This window comes from Neovison vison, chromosome 1, assembly GCF_020171115.1.
Source record: "Neovison vison isolate M4711 chromosome 1, ASM_NN_V1, whole genome shotgun sequence".
NCBI lineage: Eukaryota > Metazoa > Chordata > Mammalia > Carnivora > Mustelidae > Neogale > Neogale vison.
The window spans coordinates 103,037,006-103,055,871 of NC_058091.1; the positions used below are offsets into that span (position 1 = coordinate 103,037,006).

At 39.2% G+C, this 18,866-nt stretch overlaps 1 protein-coding gene across 4 annotated transcripts in view; it reads left to right on the plus strand.

The window, feature by feature from the left end:
• RAB23 (RAB23, member RAS oncogene family) overlaps positions 1-18,866 on the plus strand; it is a 63,018-nt gene that overhangs the window by 18,135 nt on the left and 26,017 nt on the right. For all 4 annotated transcript variants that reach the window (XM_044253540.1, XM_044253557.1, XM_044253548.1 and 1 more), the window contains 2 exons: positions 7,515-7,729; positions 14,751-14,836. In XM_044253540.1, the coding sequence (XP_044109475.1) occupies positions 7,575-7,729; positions 14,751-14,836 (241 nt within the window). In that variant the 5' untranslated portion in view covers positions 7,515-7,574. Of the gene's footprint in view, positions 1-7,514; positions 7,730-14,750; positions 14,837-18,866 lie in introns of those variants that run through there.

Genomic DNA, 18,866 nt, shown 5'->3' on the forward strand with positions numbered 1-18,866 from the left:
TACGGTAAAATTGTCTTTTTAAGGGGTGTGCAGTTCTATGAATTTTAGATTAATGCTGTCACCACGACAATCAGGGCATAGAACAGTTCTACACCCCCCCCCCAAGCTTATACTTTCATATCCATCCCTTACCCCTGACCTTTGGCAATTACTAAACTTTTCCAGATGCCATGTAAGTGGAATCATACAATATGTAATCTTTTGATGCTGACTTCTCTCACTCAGGTTTTAGGAGTGCCTTTAGGATTCCTTTAGGATTCCTCCAAGCTGTTGCATGTATCAAGCATTTCTTCTTCTTCTTCTTCTTTTTTTTTTTTTTTTAAAGATTCTATTTGTTTATTTAACAGACAGAGATCACAAGTAGGCAGAGAGGCAGGCAGAGAGAGAGGGGGAAGCAGGCTCCCTGCTGAGCAGAGAGCCCGATGCGGGACTGGATACCAGGACCCTGAGATCATGACCTGAGTCGAAGGCAGCGGCTTAACCCACTGAGCCACCCAGGCGCCCGTAGCATTTCTTCTTTTTTTATTGCTAAGTAGTGTTCCGTTAGATGGACGTTCCACAGTTTGTTAATACATCCACCCACTGAAGGAGATTTGAAGTGTTTTCAGTCTTGGTGATTATGAATAGAGCTGTTATAAACATTCGTGTACAGGTTTTTGTGTGAACACAAGTTTTCCTTTCTGGAGGGTATTGCTAGGAGTGGGATTGCAGGATCATAAAAAGGATGTTTAACTTTATAAGGAACTGTCATGCTGGTGTTTCCAGAGTGGCTGTTAGCATTTTGCATTCTTTTTTTTTTTTTTTTTTTTTCCCCAATTTATTTATTTTCAGAAAAACAGTATTCATTATTTTTTCACCACACCCAGTGCTCCATGCAAGCTGTGCCCTCTATAATACCCACCACCTGGTACCCCAACCTCCCACCCCCCCCCCCCACTTCAAACCCCTCAGACTGTTTTTCAGAGTCCATAGTCTCTCATGGTTCACCTCCCCTGTAAGAAAGCATTTTGCATTCTTACAGGCACCGTTGGAGAGTACCCATTGTTCCACATTCTTGTATGCACTTAGTATTGTCAGTAATTTTAAATTTAATCATCTCATAGGCATGTAGTGGTATCCCATGGTTTTAGTGTGTCAACTAATGACTAATGATTTTGAATATCTTTTCATGTGCTTATTTTGGCATATATAATCTTTGATGAGTCTCTGGGCAAGAGTATTTATTGCCCATTTCTCAAATGGTTGTTAGTTTTCTTCTTTTTTTTTTTTAAATTTTTTATTTTTTATAAACATCTATTTTTATCCCCAGGGGTACAGGGCTGTGAATCGCCAGGTTTACACACTTCACAGCACTCACCAAAGCACATACCCTCCCCAATGTCCATAACCTCACCCCCCTTTTCCCAGCCCCCTTCCTCCGGTTGTTAGTTTTCTTATGGGTTTCTTTTTTTCTTATGTTGAGCTTAGAGGGTTCTTCATATGTTCCAGATTCAAGTTGTTTGGTAGATAGGTGCTTTGCAAATACTTTCTCACAGTCCGTAGCTTGTCTTCTCATTCTTTTAACAGTATCATTCACAGAGCAAATGTTTTTAATTTTTGTGAAGTCTAGTTTAACAGTTTTTCCTCTTGTAAAATATTTCTTCTAAAAATTATTGTTTTATTTTTTTATTATTTTATTTTTTAAAGATTTTATTTATTTATTTGAGAGACAGAGACAGTACTTGAGCACAGCGTGAAGGGTGGGGCATGGGCAGGGGTAAAGCAAGGGGAGAGGGAGAAGCAGACTTCCCGCTAAGCAGGGAGTCCCACCCCAGTCTGGGTTCCAGGGCTCAGAGATCATGACCTGAGCCAAAGGCAGGTATTTGACTGAGGCACCCAGGTGCCTCTGAGATTTTATTTTTAAGTAATCTTTACACCCAACATGAGGCTTGAACTCACTAGACCAGGTGGCAGATTATATCGACTGAGCCATCCAGGTGTCCCTACAGTTTTACTTTTATTATTTATTTATTTTTATAGTTTTACTTTTAGATCTATGATCCATTTTAAAAATGATTTGTATAAGGTATGAGGTTTAGGTAAATGCTTTTTTACATATGAATGTCCTATTTTCCACCACCATTTGTTGAAAACAGTCTTTTCTTCATTGAATTGTTTTTGTACCTTTTGTCAAAAATCATTTGGCTGAATTTGTGTGGGTCTATTTTGACCCCCTCTGTTCTTTTTTTTTAAAGATTTTATTTTATTTTTTATTTATTTGAGAGAGAGAGACAGTGAGAGAGAGAATGAGCGAGGAGAAGGTCAGAGAGCGAAGCAGACTCCCCATGGAGCTGGGAGCCTGATGTGGGACTCGATCCCGGGACTCCAGGATCACGCCCTGAGCGTCCAACCAACTGCGCCACCCAGGCGTCCTGACCTCCTCTGTTCTGTTCCGCTGATTTATATATCTTTCTCTTTACCAGTATCACACTTTCTTGACTTGTATAGTTTTATGGTGTCTTAAAAGTGGCCAGTATGATTTCCTCCGATTTTGTTCTTTAGTTTTTTTTTTTTTTAAGATTTTATTTATTTATTTGACAGATAGAGATCACAAGTAGGCAGAGAGGAAGACAGGCCGAGAGAGAGGAAGAAGCAGGTTCCCCATGGAGCAAAGAGCCCGATGTGGGACTTGATCCTAGGACTCTGGGATCATGACCTGAGCTGAAGATAGAGGCTTTAACCCACTGAGCTACCCAGGCACCCAGATTTTGTTCTTTTTAAAGATTGTGTTAGCTATTCTAGTTTATTTGCCTTTCCAAATAACATTTAGAAATGTAAAGAGAAAGATTACGTTTAGAATCAACTGCAGAAAATCCTGCTGGTGCTTTGGAATTGGATTAAACCGTGGATCAATTTGGGGAGAAGTGCTGTTTTTACTTTGTTCTGATCTGTGAACATGCACATCTTTTCATTTATGTAGGACTTTGTTTCATTAGTGTTTTATAGTTTTTGATATATAGGCCCTTCCTGTACATGTTTTGTTAAATTTACACCAAAGTATTTAATTTTGGGGGAACTTTTATAAATGTCACTTAAAAATTTTGTTTTCAGGGATGCCTGGCTGGCTCAGTTGGAACAGCATGCGACTCTTGATCTTGGGGTTGTGATTTACAGTCCCATGTTGGGTGTAGAGACTACTTAAATAAATAAAACAAATTTAAGAAATAACAATGTAAATTGAAAAATTGTACATTGTTAGGGTATAGAAATACAATTCAGTGTTGTGTGTTGCTCTTGTATCCTGTGTCCTTGCTAAACTTATTTATTAGTTTTAGGATTTTTTTTTAATTCCTTGGAGTTTTCTGTAAAGACATTCGTGTGATTTGTGAATGGGGACAGCTTTATTTAATCTTTCTCTTCTAAGAGTTTTACTTATTTTTTGTCACCTGGTTTCTGTCTAGGACTTTCGTGTATGATGAATAGGAGTAGTGAGAGTGAGCATACTTACCTTGTTCTCAGTCTAAGGGTTAAAGCAGTCAGGCTTTCAGGGGTGCCTGGCTGGCTCAGTCAGTAGAGCCTGCAGCTGTTGCTCTCAGGGTCCTGAGTTTGAGCCCCCTGTTGTGCATAGAGTTTACCTGAGGGGGTAAAAAAAAGGCATTCAGGCTTTCAGAGTTGAGTATAATGTTAACTGTGGAGTTTTTTAATGACATTCATGAGGCTCAAGAAGTCTTTTTTTCTGTTTCTAGTTTGCTTACTATTTTTCTGACAAACGGATGTTGAATTTTGTTACATATTTCCTCTGTTTCTGTTGATAGGGTGGTGAGGTTTTTCTTTTTTACTTTGTTAATTTGGTAGATTACATCAATTGTTTTTTTTGGGGGGGGGTATTGAACCAGCCTTGCATTTCCAGGATAAAGCCTACTTGGTCTTAATTATTCGTTGTTTTTTTTTTTTTTTTTTTTTTTTTTGGTCCTAGCTATTCTTTTTATATATTCCTAGATGTGATTTACTAATATTTTGTTGAGGACTTTTGTGTGTCTTTGTCCAGTTGTTTTTGTTTTTTGGTACTGTTTTTGTGTGATGTTGGTATCAAAATAATACTGACTTTATAAAATAAGTTGGAAAGTATTCCTTTCTATTCTATATTCTGGAAGAGAATGTATATCATTGGTATCCTTTCTTGAAAAGTTTGGTAAAATTCTCCAGTGAAGTCACCTGAGCCTGGAGAGTTCTCTGAGTTTTTAAGTTACAGGTTCAATTTCCTTTATAGTTATAGGACTATTCAAATCATTGATTTCATATTGAGTGAGTTGTGGTAGTTAATGCTTCTTAAGGAATTGGTCCATTTCAGCTAAGTTGTCAATTTTTTTAAGAGGGGGAGGGGCATAGGGAGAGGGAGAAAGATAATCTTAAACCTCTGTGCAGGGCTTTATCTCATGACCCTGAGATCATGACCTGAGCCAAAATCAAGAGGGAGCTGCTTAATGGACTGAGCCACCCAGGCTTCCTTAAGTTGTCAAATTTATGTGTGTAGAGTTGTTACATTATCCTTTTGAGTCTGCAAAGTCCACAGTGACATTCCTAAGTTTATTCCCAATACTGGTGATTTGTATCTTACCTCTCTCTTATTTTTTGCTGTGTTGGTCAGTTTTTTTTTTTTTATCTTTAAAGAAAGTTTTTTTGTTGTTGTTTAATTTTCCCTATTCTGTTTTCAGTTTCATTGATTTCTGCTTATTTTTGTTATTTCCATCCTTTGCTTTGGGTTTATTTTGCTCTTCTTTTTCTAGTTTCTTGAGGTGAGAGTTTAAATTACTGATTTGAAACTTAACTTCTTTTCTATGGTGAACATTAAGTGCTATAAATTTTCCCTCTCAGCCCTACATTAGCTATTTCCCAAAAATTTTCACATTTTATATTTTCATTTTAATTCAGTTTATTTGAAAAAAAATGTTTTTTGAGCTTCTTTCTTTGGCCCACAGGTTCTTTAGAAGTCTGTGTTTTTAGTTCGCAAGTGTTTGCAGATTTTTCTGTTATCTGTTACTGATTTCTAGTTTGATTGCATTGTGGTCCCATTATTTTAAGTTTGTTGAGGTTTGTTTTATAGCCTAGAATCTGTTTTATCTTGGTATACATTTAATGGGTACTTGAAAAGAAGTATATTCTGGGATTCCCAGGTGGCTCAGTCAGTTGAGTGTCTGGCTCTTGATTTTGGCTTAGGTCATGATCTGAAGATTCTGAGTTCAAGCCCTGAGACAGGCTCCATGCAAAGTCTGCTTGAGATTCTTTCTCCCACTCCCTCTGCCCCTCCCTTTGCTCACACTCTTTCTGTTTCTCAATAAATAAAATCTTTAAAAGGAAAAAGCATATTCTGCTGTTCATATATGTGTGTGTATATATATATAAAACAGCAGAATTGCTTTTTCCTTATATATGTATATATATATTAGATTCTGATAGCTTTATTGTGTTATTAGACTTTGATTTTGTTTTATTGTATTTTTTAGTATCTCCTTGTGTAACTTCTTTTATTTTTTAAAGATTTTATTTATTTATTTGAGAGAAAGAGGTCAAGCACATGAGTTGGGGGGAGGGGCAGAGGAAGAGGGAGAAGAAGGCTCTTTGCTGAGCTCAGAGCCAGATGCAAGGAGCTTGATCCCAGGACCCTGAGAGTATGACCTGAGCTGAAAGCGGACATTTAACCAACTGAGCCACCTGGGTGCCCCTCTTTGTGTAACTTCTTTAGTAGTTGCTCTGGGTATTATACTATATATACTACATATATATAACTTAGCACAGTCTGTTGGTGTCAACATTTTACCAGTTCAAGGGAAGCATAGAACTCTAACCTCCCTTTACATTACTTTGTCCTCTCCCATTTATAATTAATTATGTTAAATATTTTCTTTACACATACTGAAAATCACACAGTTGTGTTTGAGTCAAACATAATTTAGAATGCTCAAGAAAAATTTATTGTATTTACCTGTTTTTTTAAAAAAAGATTATTTATTTATTTATTTGACAGATGGAGATCACAAGTAGGCAGAGAGAGAGAGAGGAGGAAGCAGGCTCCCGGCTGAGCAGAGAGCCCAGTGTGGGGCTCGATCCCAGGACCCTGAGATCATGACCTGAGCTGAAGGCAGAGGCTTTAGCCCACTGAGGCACCCAAGCACCCCTGTATTTACCTGTATTTTTGCTCCTACCACATTCTTCTTTTCATTCTGTTACTCTATTTTTTTTTTACATCATTTAATTATGTTTGAGGTGGAGCCCTAGAACCTATACTTTAACAAATCTTCCTAGATGATTCTTATGATTATGCAAGTTTGTGAAGCACTAGGGACAATTACTGAAACTCCATGGGGAGTGGGGAGGAATGTTCTTCCTGTTTCAGACTTGTTTTGTGTAGTGGTTGTGTAGATGGATTTTCAGTTAACGGAGTTGGAATATTATACTATAACATATAATAGTAGTCAGGTACGTAACTAGTAATTTTCCCAAGACGTATGAAGAAATTGACTTTCTGTTCTTTTAAATCTTAAGTGCAAACAGTACACATTATATTACTTTCATTATATTAGTAACTGTAACTAGTCTGAAACTAAGAAAGAATATATATGATGTAAGATTATTTGTAAAGGAGTCATTGTAACTTGAACAGTAAAGCACTGTAAGAGTCCAGTGCTGTCACACACTTGTATATTATTACACACAATTTTTCTTCGGGGTTCTTTTCTAGGGGTATTAATTATTACCTCTGAGGTCAAATAAGCAGTTTCCTTAGATTTTGTATTTATTGCCCATGTGGTGTAACTATGGAGGATTACTATGTTGTATAAAACTAAACTGCCTTTTTTTTAAGTACCATTTTTTGAATACTTAATTTTCACTGTGCTAAGTGCTTTATATGTACCATTGATCAACAATCTTCTGAGGTTAAGTATCCTCAGTACACTGAAGCTTAAAGAGGTTAGCCATTAACTTTATTTAGCCCAGAACTAGTAAGTGGCAACTTTACATAAAACCTCAACTCTAACACTGCAGTCTTTGTCTTAGTCTCACTGAAAGATAGAACTGTGCAGTCTAGGCATTTATTAATACCTGGGTGTCATGTATTGTGTGCTATTATTCAGGATTCAGAAATGAATGATGTTACTGTTCCTCCTTTCAACACACCTACATGATCTAAACAGGGTGGTAGGGGGACCTCCATTATGGAAAAATTCTTGCAATGCACTATAGTTATTTCTTCATAAAGCAATTATAGCTTATTTTGTACAATTTTTGGGGTGTCTGGGTGGCTCAGTTGGTTAAGCATCTGACTCTTGGTTTCAGCTTAGGTCATGATTTCGGGGTTCTGGGATCTAGCCCCACGTCAGGCTCTGCACTCAGCAAGTCTGCTTGAGATTCTGTCCCTCTCCCTTTGCCCCTTCCCCTGGTCACACACTCTCTGTCTCTCAGATACATAAATCAACCTTTAAAATTATTTTATATAATTTTTATGTTATGAAAAATAATTTCATTTTAAACCACAGATTGAGAAGATCTGATCACCCGGAATTAAAGTTGGCTCAGAAACCTTTTCAACTGCAAAAATGTTGGAGGAAGATATGGAAGTGGCCATCAAGATGGTGGTTGTAGGGAATGGAGCAGTTGGAAAATCAAGTATGATTCAGCGATATTGCAAAGGCATTTTTACAAAAGACTACAAGAAAACCATTGGAGTTGATTTTTTGGAGCGACAAATCCAGTATGTACTTGGCCATTTTATCCCCTCAGTGTTGATTTGTGAACTCAGTGTAGCCCAAGGTTAGGATCCAGTCTGGTGGCAATGGCTAATGAGATAGTTGGTGGTGGTTTTCAAATACTCAGTCCTGTGTGTGTTGTTTTGTTTTGTTTTGTTTTTTCTTTTTCCTTTCTCTGTAATGTCTCAAGTTTGTATTTAAGTTCTAGTTAGTTAACACAATCTATCTTTATCCTTCTTCTCACTGTTCATCTATTTTCCCCCCTTTTTTCATATGCCCCTCCCTACCCTTCCTCTCTTGTATCTGTTTTATATTTATGGGTGGCACCTAGCTTACTTCTTAAACACAAACTGATACTTGACTCTAATGAGATTTCTGTCCACTACAAGCTCAACTGGACATTTTGCAGGTTCAGTTCCAGACCACCACAATAAAGCGAGTCAAATGAATTTTTTGTTTTTTTCAGTGCATGTTAAAGTTATGTTTACATTGTACTGTAGTCTGTTAGGTGTGTTAGTTATGTCTAAAAAAATAATGTATATACCTTCATTTAAAAATACATTCTTGCTTAAAAATGCTAACCATCCTCTGATCTTTCACGAAGCCTTAATCTTTTTGCTGGTAAAGGATCTTGCCTTGATGTTGATGGCTGCTGACTGATCAGGGTGGTGGCTGCTAAAGGTGAGGGTGGCTGTGGTGATTTTTTAATATAAGACAGCAGGGGGACGCCTGGGTGGCTCAGTTGGTTGGGCAGCTGCCTTCGGCTCAGGTCATGATCCCAGGGTCCTGGGATCGAGTCCCACATCAGGCTCCTTGCTCGGCAGGGAGCCTGCTTCTCCCTCTGTCTCTGCCTGCCTCTCTGTCTGCCTGTGCTCTCTTGCTCTCTCCCCCTCTGTCTCTGACAAATAAATAAATAAAATCTTAAAAAAAAAAAAAAAGACAGCAGGGCACCTGGGTGGCTCAGTGGGTTAAAGCCTCTGCCTTTGGCTCAGGTCATGATCTCAGGGTCCTGGGATGAGTCCCTCATTGGACTCTTTGCTCAGCAGGGAGCCCGCTTTCCCCTCTCCCTGCCTACTTGTGATCTCTGTCAAATAAATAAATAAAATCTTAAAAAAAAAAATCTTATATAATATAAGACAACTTCACTGTTATATATATATAATATATATATATATAATATAAGACAACAGTGAAGTTTGTCTCATCGATTCACTCTGCCTTTCAGGCATGATTTCTCTGTAGCACATGATGCTGTTTGAGGGCATTTTACCCATGGTAGAATTTCATTCAAAATTGAAGTCAGTTCTTTTTATTTATTTATTTATTTATTTATTTTAAAGATTTTATTTATTTATTTGACAGAGAGAGCTCACAAGTAGGCAGAGAGGCAGGCAGAGGGCGGGGCGGGGGGAAGCAGGCTCCCTGCTGAGCAGAGAGCCCGATGCGGGACTCGATCCCAGGACCCTGAGATCATGACCTGAGCCGAAGGCAGCGGCTTAACCCACTGAGCCACCCAGGCACCCTGAAGTCAGTTCTTAAACCCTACTGAATCACTATATTGTATACCTGAAACTAATGTAACACTGTATGCTAGCCTTACTGGAATTAAAATTTTTTTTTAAAGTTTTTTTTTTTTTTTTTTTTAAGATTTTATTTATTTATTTGACAGACAGAGATCACAAGTAGGCAGAGAGGCAGGCAGAGAGAGAGAGGAGGAAGCAGGCTCCCTGCTGAGCAGAGAGCCTGATGTGGGGCTTGATCCCAGGACCCTGGGATCATGACCTGAGCCGAAGGCAGAGGCTTTAACCCACTGAGCCACCCAGGTGCCTCTGGAATCTACTTCTTCCAAAGTCTTGTTGATATTTGACCTCTTCCAGTGAATCACAAAAAAAAAATTTTTTTTTTTTTTAAGATTTTATTTATTTATTTGACAGAGAGAGATTACAAGTAGGCAGAGAGGCAGGCAGAGAGAGAGAGGAGGAAGCAGGCTCCCTGCCGAGCAGAGAGCCCGATGTGGGACTCGATCCCAGGACCCTGAGATCGTGACCTGAGCCGAAGGCAGCGGCTTAACCCACTTAGCCACCCAGGCGCCCCCCAAAAAAATTTTTTTTAAGAATTATTATTTATGTATTTGACAGAGAGAGAACACGAACAGGCGGAGTAGCAGGTAGAGGGAGAGGAAGAAGCAGGCTCCCTGCTGGACAAGGAGCCCTATGTGGGGCTCAGTCCTAGGACCCTGGGATCATGATCTGAGCCAAAGGTAGTCGCTTTATCAGTTGAACCACCCAGGCGCCCCGAATCACAGATATTCTTAATGCCATCTAGAATGTTGAATCTTTCCTATAAAACTTTCAATTTTCTTTGCCCAGACACATCAGAGGAATCACTGTCTGTGGCAGCGATAATCTTACACAATGTATTTCTTAAATAGTAAGGCTTGGAAGTCAAAATTACTTCTTAATCCATGGGACACAGGATGGATGCTGTATTAGCAGACATGAAAACAACCCTCTTTCATTGTACATCTCCATTAGAGCTCCATTAGCATTGTCAGTGAGTGGTCAGATTTTGGAGTAATGTTTGTTCTCAGCAGTAGGTCTCAATAGTGGGCTTAAAATATTCAGTAAACCGGGTGCCTGGATGGCTCAGGTAAGCATCTGCTTTTGGCTCAGGTCATGGTCCTGGAGTCCCAGGATCGAGTCTCACATCCGGCTCCTTGATTGGCAGGGAGTTTGCTTCTCTCACTCACCTCTCTCCTCTCATGCTCTCTCTCTCTCTCTCAAATAAATGAAATAAAATATTTTTTAAAAATTTAGTAATGGGGCACTTGGGTGGCTCAGTGTGTTTAAGCCTCTGCCTTCGGCTCAGGTCGCGATCCCAGTGTCCTGGGATTGAGCCCTGTATCGGGCCCTCTGCTCAGCAGGGAGCCTGCTTCCTCCTCTCTCTCTGCCTCCCTCTCTGCCTAGTTGTGATCTCTGTCTGTCAAATAAATAAATAAAATCTTTTAAAAAAAAATTTAGTAAACCATCAGGTAAACAGATGTGAGTAGTAAATTTAGCATAATTCTTAAAGTCCCTAAAATTTTCAGAATGGTAGATAAGCATTGGCTTCAACTTAAAGTTACCAGTGGCATTAGGCCCTAACAAGGAAGTCAACCTGTCCTTCGAAGCTTTCAAGCCAGACACTGACTTCTCTCTAGCTATGAACATCGCCATCTTCTTCCAACAGAAGGCTGTTCATCCACATTGAAATGCTGTGGCTTAGTGCAGCACCCCCAGGAATTCTCTCAGCCAGAGCTTCTGGGTAACCTGCTGTAGCTTCTCTGTTGGCACCTGCTCCTTCACTTCATACTTTTAAGCTACAGGGGCCTCATCTTTCCTTCAACTTCATGAACCCTTGTCTGCCAGCTTCAGACTTTTCTTCTGCAGCTTCCTCACCTCTCAGCCTTCAGAGAACTAAGGAGAGTTAGGACCTTTCTCTGGATGAAGCTTTGGTTTAAGGGAATATGTGGCTGGTTTTGTCTTCTCTCCAGATCACCAAAACTTCCTCCGTACAGCAGTGAGGCTGTATTGCTCTCATATCCTCTGTGTGTTCACTGGAGTAGCACATCTGTTTGTTTATTAAAGTAATCTCTGCACCCAACTTAGGGCTTGAACTCACAACCCTGAGATCAAGAGACCTGTGCTTTACGGACTGAGCCAGCCAGGTGCCCCTGGAGTAGCACTTTCAATTTCCTTCAAGATCTTTTCCTTTGCATTCACAACTTGGCCAGCTGGCACAAGAAGCCTAGGTTTTAGCTTATCTCAGCTTTCAACATGCTTTCCTCACTGTATTTAATCATTTCTAGCTTTTGATTTAAAGTGAGAGATGTGTGGCTCTTTCCATTCAACATTTAGAGGCCACTGTAGGGCTTAGTTGCCTTAATTTCAATATTTCTATGTCTCAGGGAATAGGGAGACCCAAGAAAGGGGAGGGAGATGGAGGAAGGGCTGATGGGTAGAACAGTGAGCGCACACATGACATTGGTCCACTTGTCCATCGTCTGTGGAAGCAGTCTGTGGAACCCCAGGAGAATTACAATAGTAACGATCACTCATGGAGATCACCGTAACAAATATAATAATGAAAAAGTTTGAAATATTGCAAGAATTACCAAAAGGTGGCACAGAGACACAAAGTGAGCAAATGCTGTTGGAAAAATGGTGCTGATAGAATTGCTGAAGGCAGAGTTGTCATAAACCCGCAATTTGTAAAACACACCGTCCTATGAAGCACAGTAAAGCAAAGTGCAGTGTAGTAAGTCCTGCCTGCTTTATCTCCAAGGACAGTTACCTGTCTCTCGGAACAGTCTTCAACTATTGCAGCATCCTAAGACTATCTTTTTAAAATTAATTAATTAACTAATTATTTTTTAAAAGATTTTATTTATTTTTTTGATAGAGAAAGACACAGGGAGAGAGGGAACACAAGCAGGGGGAGGGGGAGAGAGAGAAGCAGGCTTCCCACTGAGCAGGGAGCCCTATGTGGGGCTCCATCCCAGGACCCTGGGATCATGACCTGAGCTGAAGGCAGACACTTAACAACTGAGCCACCCAGACTTCAGCAGGAAGTCAGCTTCTCCCTCTCCCTCTCCTTGTCACTTCTCCTGCTTGTGCTCACTCTCTCTCCGGCAAGTAAATAAAATATTAAAAAAAAAAAAGTAACAATTTTTGTTTTTTAGTTCTGATAACTTTTTTTTTAAGATTTTATTTATTTGACAGAGATTACAAGTAGACAGAGAGGCAGGCAGAGAGAGAGGAAGAAGCAGGCTCCCCACTGAGCAGAGAGCCCGATGCGGGATCATGACCCAAGCCAAAAACAGAGGCTTTAACGCACTGAGCCACCCAGGCGCCCCTCTGAGAACTTTTTTTAAAAAGGATTTTACTTATTTATTTGATACACAGAGAGAGAGATCACAAGTACGCAGAGAGGCAGGCAGGGTTGGGGGGAAGCAGGATCCCCGCTGAGCAGAGAGCCCACTGCGGGGTTTAATCTCAGGACCCTGAGATCATGACCTAAGCTGAAGGCAGAGGCTTAACCCACTGAGCAACCCAGGCGCCCTTAGTCCTGAGAACTTTTAAAGATACTTCATTTCATTTCATTATAGTTGACACACAATGTTAACATTAGTTTCAGGTATACAGTAGAATGATTCAGCTTCTCTCTATAGGTTATGCTCTGTTCACTACAAGTGTAGCTGTGTCTGTTCCCATATAATGCTCTTACAATGTCATTGGCTATATTCCCTGCACCTTTTATTCTTGTGATTTATTCATTACATAACTGGAAGCCTGGGTCTCCCAGTCCCCTTCACTCATTTTGCCTATTCTTTTCATACCCCAAACATATTTGAAATTGTAGGGACAAACTGACAGGTATTAAAGAAATAAGTAACATTAAACAAATCTGACTAGCCTAGACATTAGCATTAAAGATAGTTGTGTTCATTGTTTTAAAGATTGTTAAATTTTTAATTTGTATTCTATTACCATCTTTTTTTTTTTTTTTTAAGATTTTATTTATTTGACAGAGATCACAAGTAGGCAGAGAGGCAGGCAGAGAAAGAGGAGGAAGCAGGCTCCCTGCGGAGCGGAGACCCCAATTCGGTGCGGGGCTTGATCCCAGGACTCTGGGATCATGACCTGAGCCGAAGGCAGAGGCTTTAACCCACTGAGCCACCCAGGCGCCCCCACTATTGCTGTCTTTTAAAAATACTTCTGTTTACTTCCTTTCTCAGATATTTTAAGGGGATTCATTTTAAGCCTTCATGGTGTGTTCATTTTTGTATTTGTTATCTGAACCAAATTAATATTTAAATATACAGTTGATCATTATTTGTAGGTTCCATATTTATATTTTAAGTTACTGTTGGTTCTCATTATTTATAGGTTCCATATTTGCTGATCTACTTGCTAATATTTACAGATATTGCTAATATCTGTTTGTAACCCTAGAGTCAGTACTCCTAGTGCTTTGGTAGTCGTTTGTGGATATGCACAGAGCAGCAAATATTTGCTACGCTACATGCACATTCTCAACGTAGGCCAAACAAGGCAACCCTCTTCCTTCTTTTTTCATCCCTCGCACTATAAACAAGTGTTTTCTTATCTCTATTTTTGTGCCACATTTTTTAACTTCTTGTTGATGATGTCGCTGTTTAAAATGTCCCCCAAGCATAGTGCTGTCTAGTTTTCCTAAGTACAAGAAGGCTATGATGTGCCTTATAGAGTAAATATGTATGCTAGGTACACTTCATTTACGCATGAATTACAGTGCTTTTGGCCTTGAGTTCAATGTTAATGAATTAACAGTATTTATTAAATAAGTTATCTTCAAACAGAACCACAAAAAACCAAGGTTGTGTATTGATTTGTTAGGTGAAAATGTAACTGGTTGTCACAGGAACCTAACTCTGTATTTCCCCTGGGAACAGTGTTTCAGTATTTGATAATTTAGTGTTTGCAGTGATTTTATAGAACATAGGCACTGTGAACCAGACAATGCACTTATAACAAAAGAAGAGTAAATTTTTAAGTTGTAGGACAACCAAGCTTCTTCTTTTCTCCCTCCCTTCCTTCCTTTTTAAATTCCTTTTTCGCTTCCTTTTTTTGTTTCTTTCCTTTCTTATTCTTATCTGGGACCCATTAGAATGTTACAGCAAGAAGACAGCAAGTACTAACCTAAGAGAATCCCCTTCCCAGTGCTGCTGGTCCTCAGGCCACCACTGTCTGTGACGATTGTTAAAGGAGAAAACAGGACAGGTAAACTTAAATCATGTATGAAGTTATAGCTTTGGAGGAATGTTTTTCCTCCTTTAGTTTCACTACTGGTGGTAGTATCAGCATTTAAAATCACTCAGACTTTTTAAGGTGAAAACCAGCAGTGCAGTTTTAAAACCTTCAGATTTGAAAAATAGAAATATGCACAAAGCTATGTTACTAAAGATGTTTTCTTTACATATGAAGATAAATTCATCTCTTGTTTCAGAGTCAATGATGAAGATGTCAGATTAATGTTGTGGGATACAGCAGGTCAAGAGGAATTTGATGCAATAACAAAAGCCTACTATCGAGGTAAATTGTGGGGTTCGTTTATTTGGGCATGTTCTTTTGGCTAAACAAAGAACTTCACTTTTTTTTTTTATTCCACATAGAAGAGTTTCTTACTAAGAAGACTTGAATTAATTTCAAAGTATTTTTAAAAACCTCTTAGGTCCTCATTATTCCCTTAATGATCTTGTTGAGTGGTGAATAATACTTTCTACCATGGTAGTTCTTATTTGCCTTGGAATTCTATGACTCATGTAGGCATTCCCAGTTCTAATCAGTTAGAAACTGTTCAGTGCCTACCTCTGACCACATGGAGATGACTCTATGGTCAGAGAGTGGAAACCGGTATGAAAAAGTAAAGTCCCTGCAAATAAGATGACACTTTGTTAACATGCATGAAATTGCATGGATAAAGCCATCTTGGTGCTATGAGAGTTCAGGGATGTGTGAGATAAGGCGAGAAAGGAAGGAACTCCATCTGTAGCACTGATGAGTCTAAAATGCGGGGTTAAATTCTTTAAGGAAAGCTGAAATTTCTAAATGGAACCTGAAGTTTCCATTAACATTTTCCTCTAAAATTTTGTCCTTTTGTTTGGAATTTATGACAGCATTTTCAGTGTTTCTCTGCCTTATTGCTAATGGTGATTGTAATGAAAACAAAGTAACCAAAGGCTCCATATAATCTCAAGTGGCCTTAGAAACTATTGACGTTTGCATATATAGATTGGTTTTTACCACTTTTGAAAATGTGGGGAACTTGTAATAATGGCCACAGAGGTGTAATGAAAATATAATTACACTAACGTATAAACAACCAAAGAAGTTGCCTTTCTTGGTACCAGGGAAACCTGACTTCCACTGCCTCCTCTAAGAAGACGTTCTGTTTCTTGAGAAGAGAGGTGCACCTCTCAGGTCTCACTCTAACAATGCTACCACTACTTCTCATTACTGTGTGAAGGCTTCCTGGGGCAGTAGTTTGGCTGTTGCTCTCCTGTGGATGTTAGTTTGGATGTCGAGCACCTGTAACATGGTGTGAGGCAGGAATTATGTTCTTTTGGCTCAAAGCTCTTAGATTAGATGGCATTTTTATCAAATCATTAATTTCATGAGCATTGACACTATTGATTAACAGGCCTGGAAATTAAAGTTAATTCTTAAATTTTATTAAAAAAATTTTTTTGAGATTGTTTATTTATTTGAGAGCAAAAGAGTGCACAAGTTGGGAGGAGAGGGAGGAGCAGGCTTCCCATTGAGCAGGGATCCCGATGTGGGAGCCGTCCCAGGACCCTGCAATCATTACTCCAGCCAAAGACAGATACTTAACCGGCTGAGCCACTCAGGTGCCCTAAAGTTAATTCTTGAGTAAAAATTATTTGTATCTGGGGCACCTGGGTGGCTCAGTGGGTTAAAGCCTCTGCCTTCGGCTCGGGTCATGGTCCCAGGGTCCTGGGATCAAGCCCCACATCGGGCTCTCTGCTCTGGAGGGGCCTGCTTCTTTTCCTCTCTCTCTCTGCCTAACTCTCCGCGTACTTGTGATCTCTCTGTCAAATAAATAAATAAAATATTAAAAAAAAAATTATTTGTATCTTCGGGGCGCCTGGGTGGCTCAATGGGTTAAAGTCTCTGCCTTCAGCTTGGGTCATGATCCCAGGGTCCTGGGATGGAACCCCGAATCAGGCTCTGCGCTCAGCAGGGAGCCTGCTCCCAACCCCCCACTGCCTGCCTCTCTCCCTACTTGTGATCTCTGTCAAATAAATAAATAAAATCTTAAAAAAAAATTATTTGTATTTTCTTAGTGGGATTATTACCACCACACCCCCTCACCCCATTCACCCCTAGTAGAAATATAAAAAAAAAGTAGTAGGAGTACATGAGATTTTCAATGTTTTCACCTAGCTTTTTTCTCTAAATTCTCATTATGAAATACATGTTCTTTTGTGAGGAAAAGAGACGGGTTGGGTTCTTCTTCTTTTTTTTTTTTTTTTTTTTTTTTTAAGATTTTATTTATTCATTTGAGAAAAAGAGGGAAAGAACAGGGGGGAAGGGCTGAGGGAGAGGGGCAAGCAGATTCCTACTGAGCAAGGAGCCCAGTGGGGCTCCATCCCAGGACCCTGAGATCGCAATCTGAGCCAAAGGCAGATGCTTAACTGACTGAATGAGCAGATGCCCTTGGGTTCTTGGTTTTTAAGCTTTTGACAATTCGAATGGCAGTATTACTTTTTAACCAGTATGGTTATTTTTGGAAAATGTATTTGCCACGTGTATCTCTAATCTATAAAAGCAAAACTGTGTTAGTTTATAATTATCCCAAAATAAAGTTTAACTTGAAAAAAGGCAAAACTTGTCAAATGTCAAAAATGACTTGATTTGCACATAAATAGAAAAGAGAAAATGTTGGAACTGTACTGTTAAGTAGATCACTTGGATCCTTGGTTTAAAAAAAATAAAAACAGGGGCGCCTGGGTGGCTCAGTGGGTTAAAGCCTCTGCCTTCGGCTCAGGTCATGATCCCAGGGTCCTGGGATTGAGCCCCGCATCGGGCTCTCTGCTCCGTGGAGAGCCTGCTTCCTCCTGTCTCTCTGCCTGTCTCTCTGCCTGCCTCTCTGCCTACTTGTCATCTCTGTCTATTAAATAAATTAAAAAAAAAATCTTAAAAAAAAATAAATAAAAATAAAAACAGACCAGGTAGCTAAAAATATTTTGTAGTTGAGGAATTAATGCTTTCTTACGTTTTATCCCATGAGACTATGGATGTTCAACATTATTATCTTTTAATTTTTAAAATTTGACTCATCTGACTTGTTGTATGCTTCTTATTTAGTACTTTTTAGGTGTGTACAATATCTGTAAAAAACATTCTTTGTTAGAATCTAAAAAAAGGACCCATAATTGTTAGTATTTACTTGTCTTATCTTAATTTACTGTGGGTGCTATTTAAATTTTTTTCCGCTTTGTTTCATTTGGGCTACAAGGCGTCAAGCAGCTTTGGTTTCCCTACACTTAACATTTTATTTTATTTTTAAAGATGTTATTTATTTATTTGAGAGACAGAGGAAGAGCGCACAGAGGGAGAGGGAGAAGCAGGCTCATGACCTAAGTCCAAGGCAGATGCTTAACTGACTGAGCCACGAGCGTCCCTACACTTGAGCGTCCCTACACTTAACGTTTTAACTTAAAAGTGATCTTAAGCATATAAATAGATTCTCTTAATAGCTTTTCTTAAGAGGGTATGTGTGGTGGTGAGCACTGTGTATTGTGTCAGACTGATGAATCACAGACCTGTACCCCTGAAATAAATAATACATTGATGTTAAAAAAAGAAAAAAGCTTAAATGTAATTTTTAAAATTAATTATTTTTATTAACATATAATATATTATTTGCCCCAGGGGTACAGGTCTATGAATCATCTGGCTTACACATTTCACAGCACTCACCATATCCCATACCCTCCCCAATGTCAATAACCCCACGGCCCTCTCTAAAATGTAATTTTTTTTAGTCAACCATGTTAAAATGGCAAAGAACATGGGATGCTGAGACAGGTCTTAAGTTTCAGCTTCTTTTTCTAAGTTATAAGAATAAACATCACATCCCAAAATGAATTAAGGAATAAACAGTGACAATTATATGTAAATTTGGGAAATGACATATTGAATATTCTTATATGCTTTCCTTTGGGATTCACCAGAATGCTTTGGTTGCTGAGAAGAGAAAAGCAACCTCAAAGTAACTTAAACTATGAAGAAAAGTAGAATTAGCGTAGCTTTTAGTTATAGTTTGTTCTTACTCTAACCTCTTCGATTCTCCTGACTTGCCACACTCCCTGTGTGAGGGGTTCCTCATGCTGAGTTTCCTCTTGGGGGCAAGATTGGTACTTTGTTCATATCCTTGGGGGTAGGGGTTAATTCCCACAACAATGGATCAAAAGTCCTGAGCTTTTATCTGATGAGATCACCCTGGGAGTGGATCACTTTAAGTAGAGGAATGTGATTACCCTAATTGGCTTGGTGCACTTAGGGCCTTCTCCCCCAGAGAAGAGGGTGGGTTCATCTG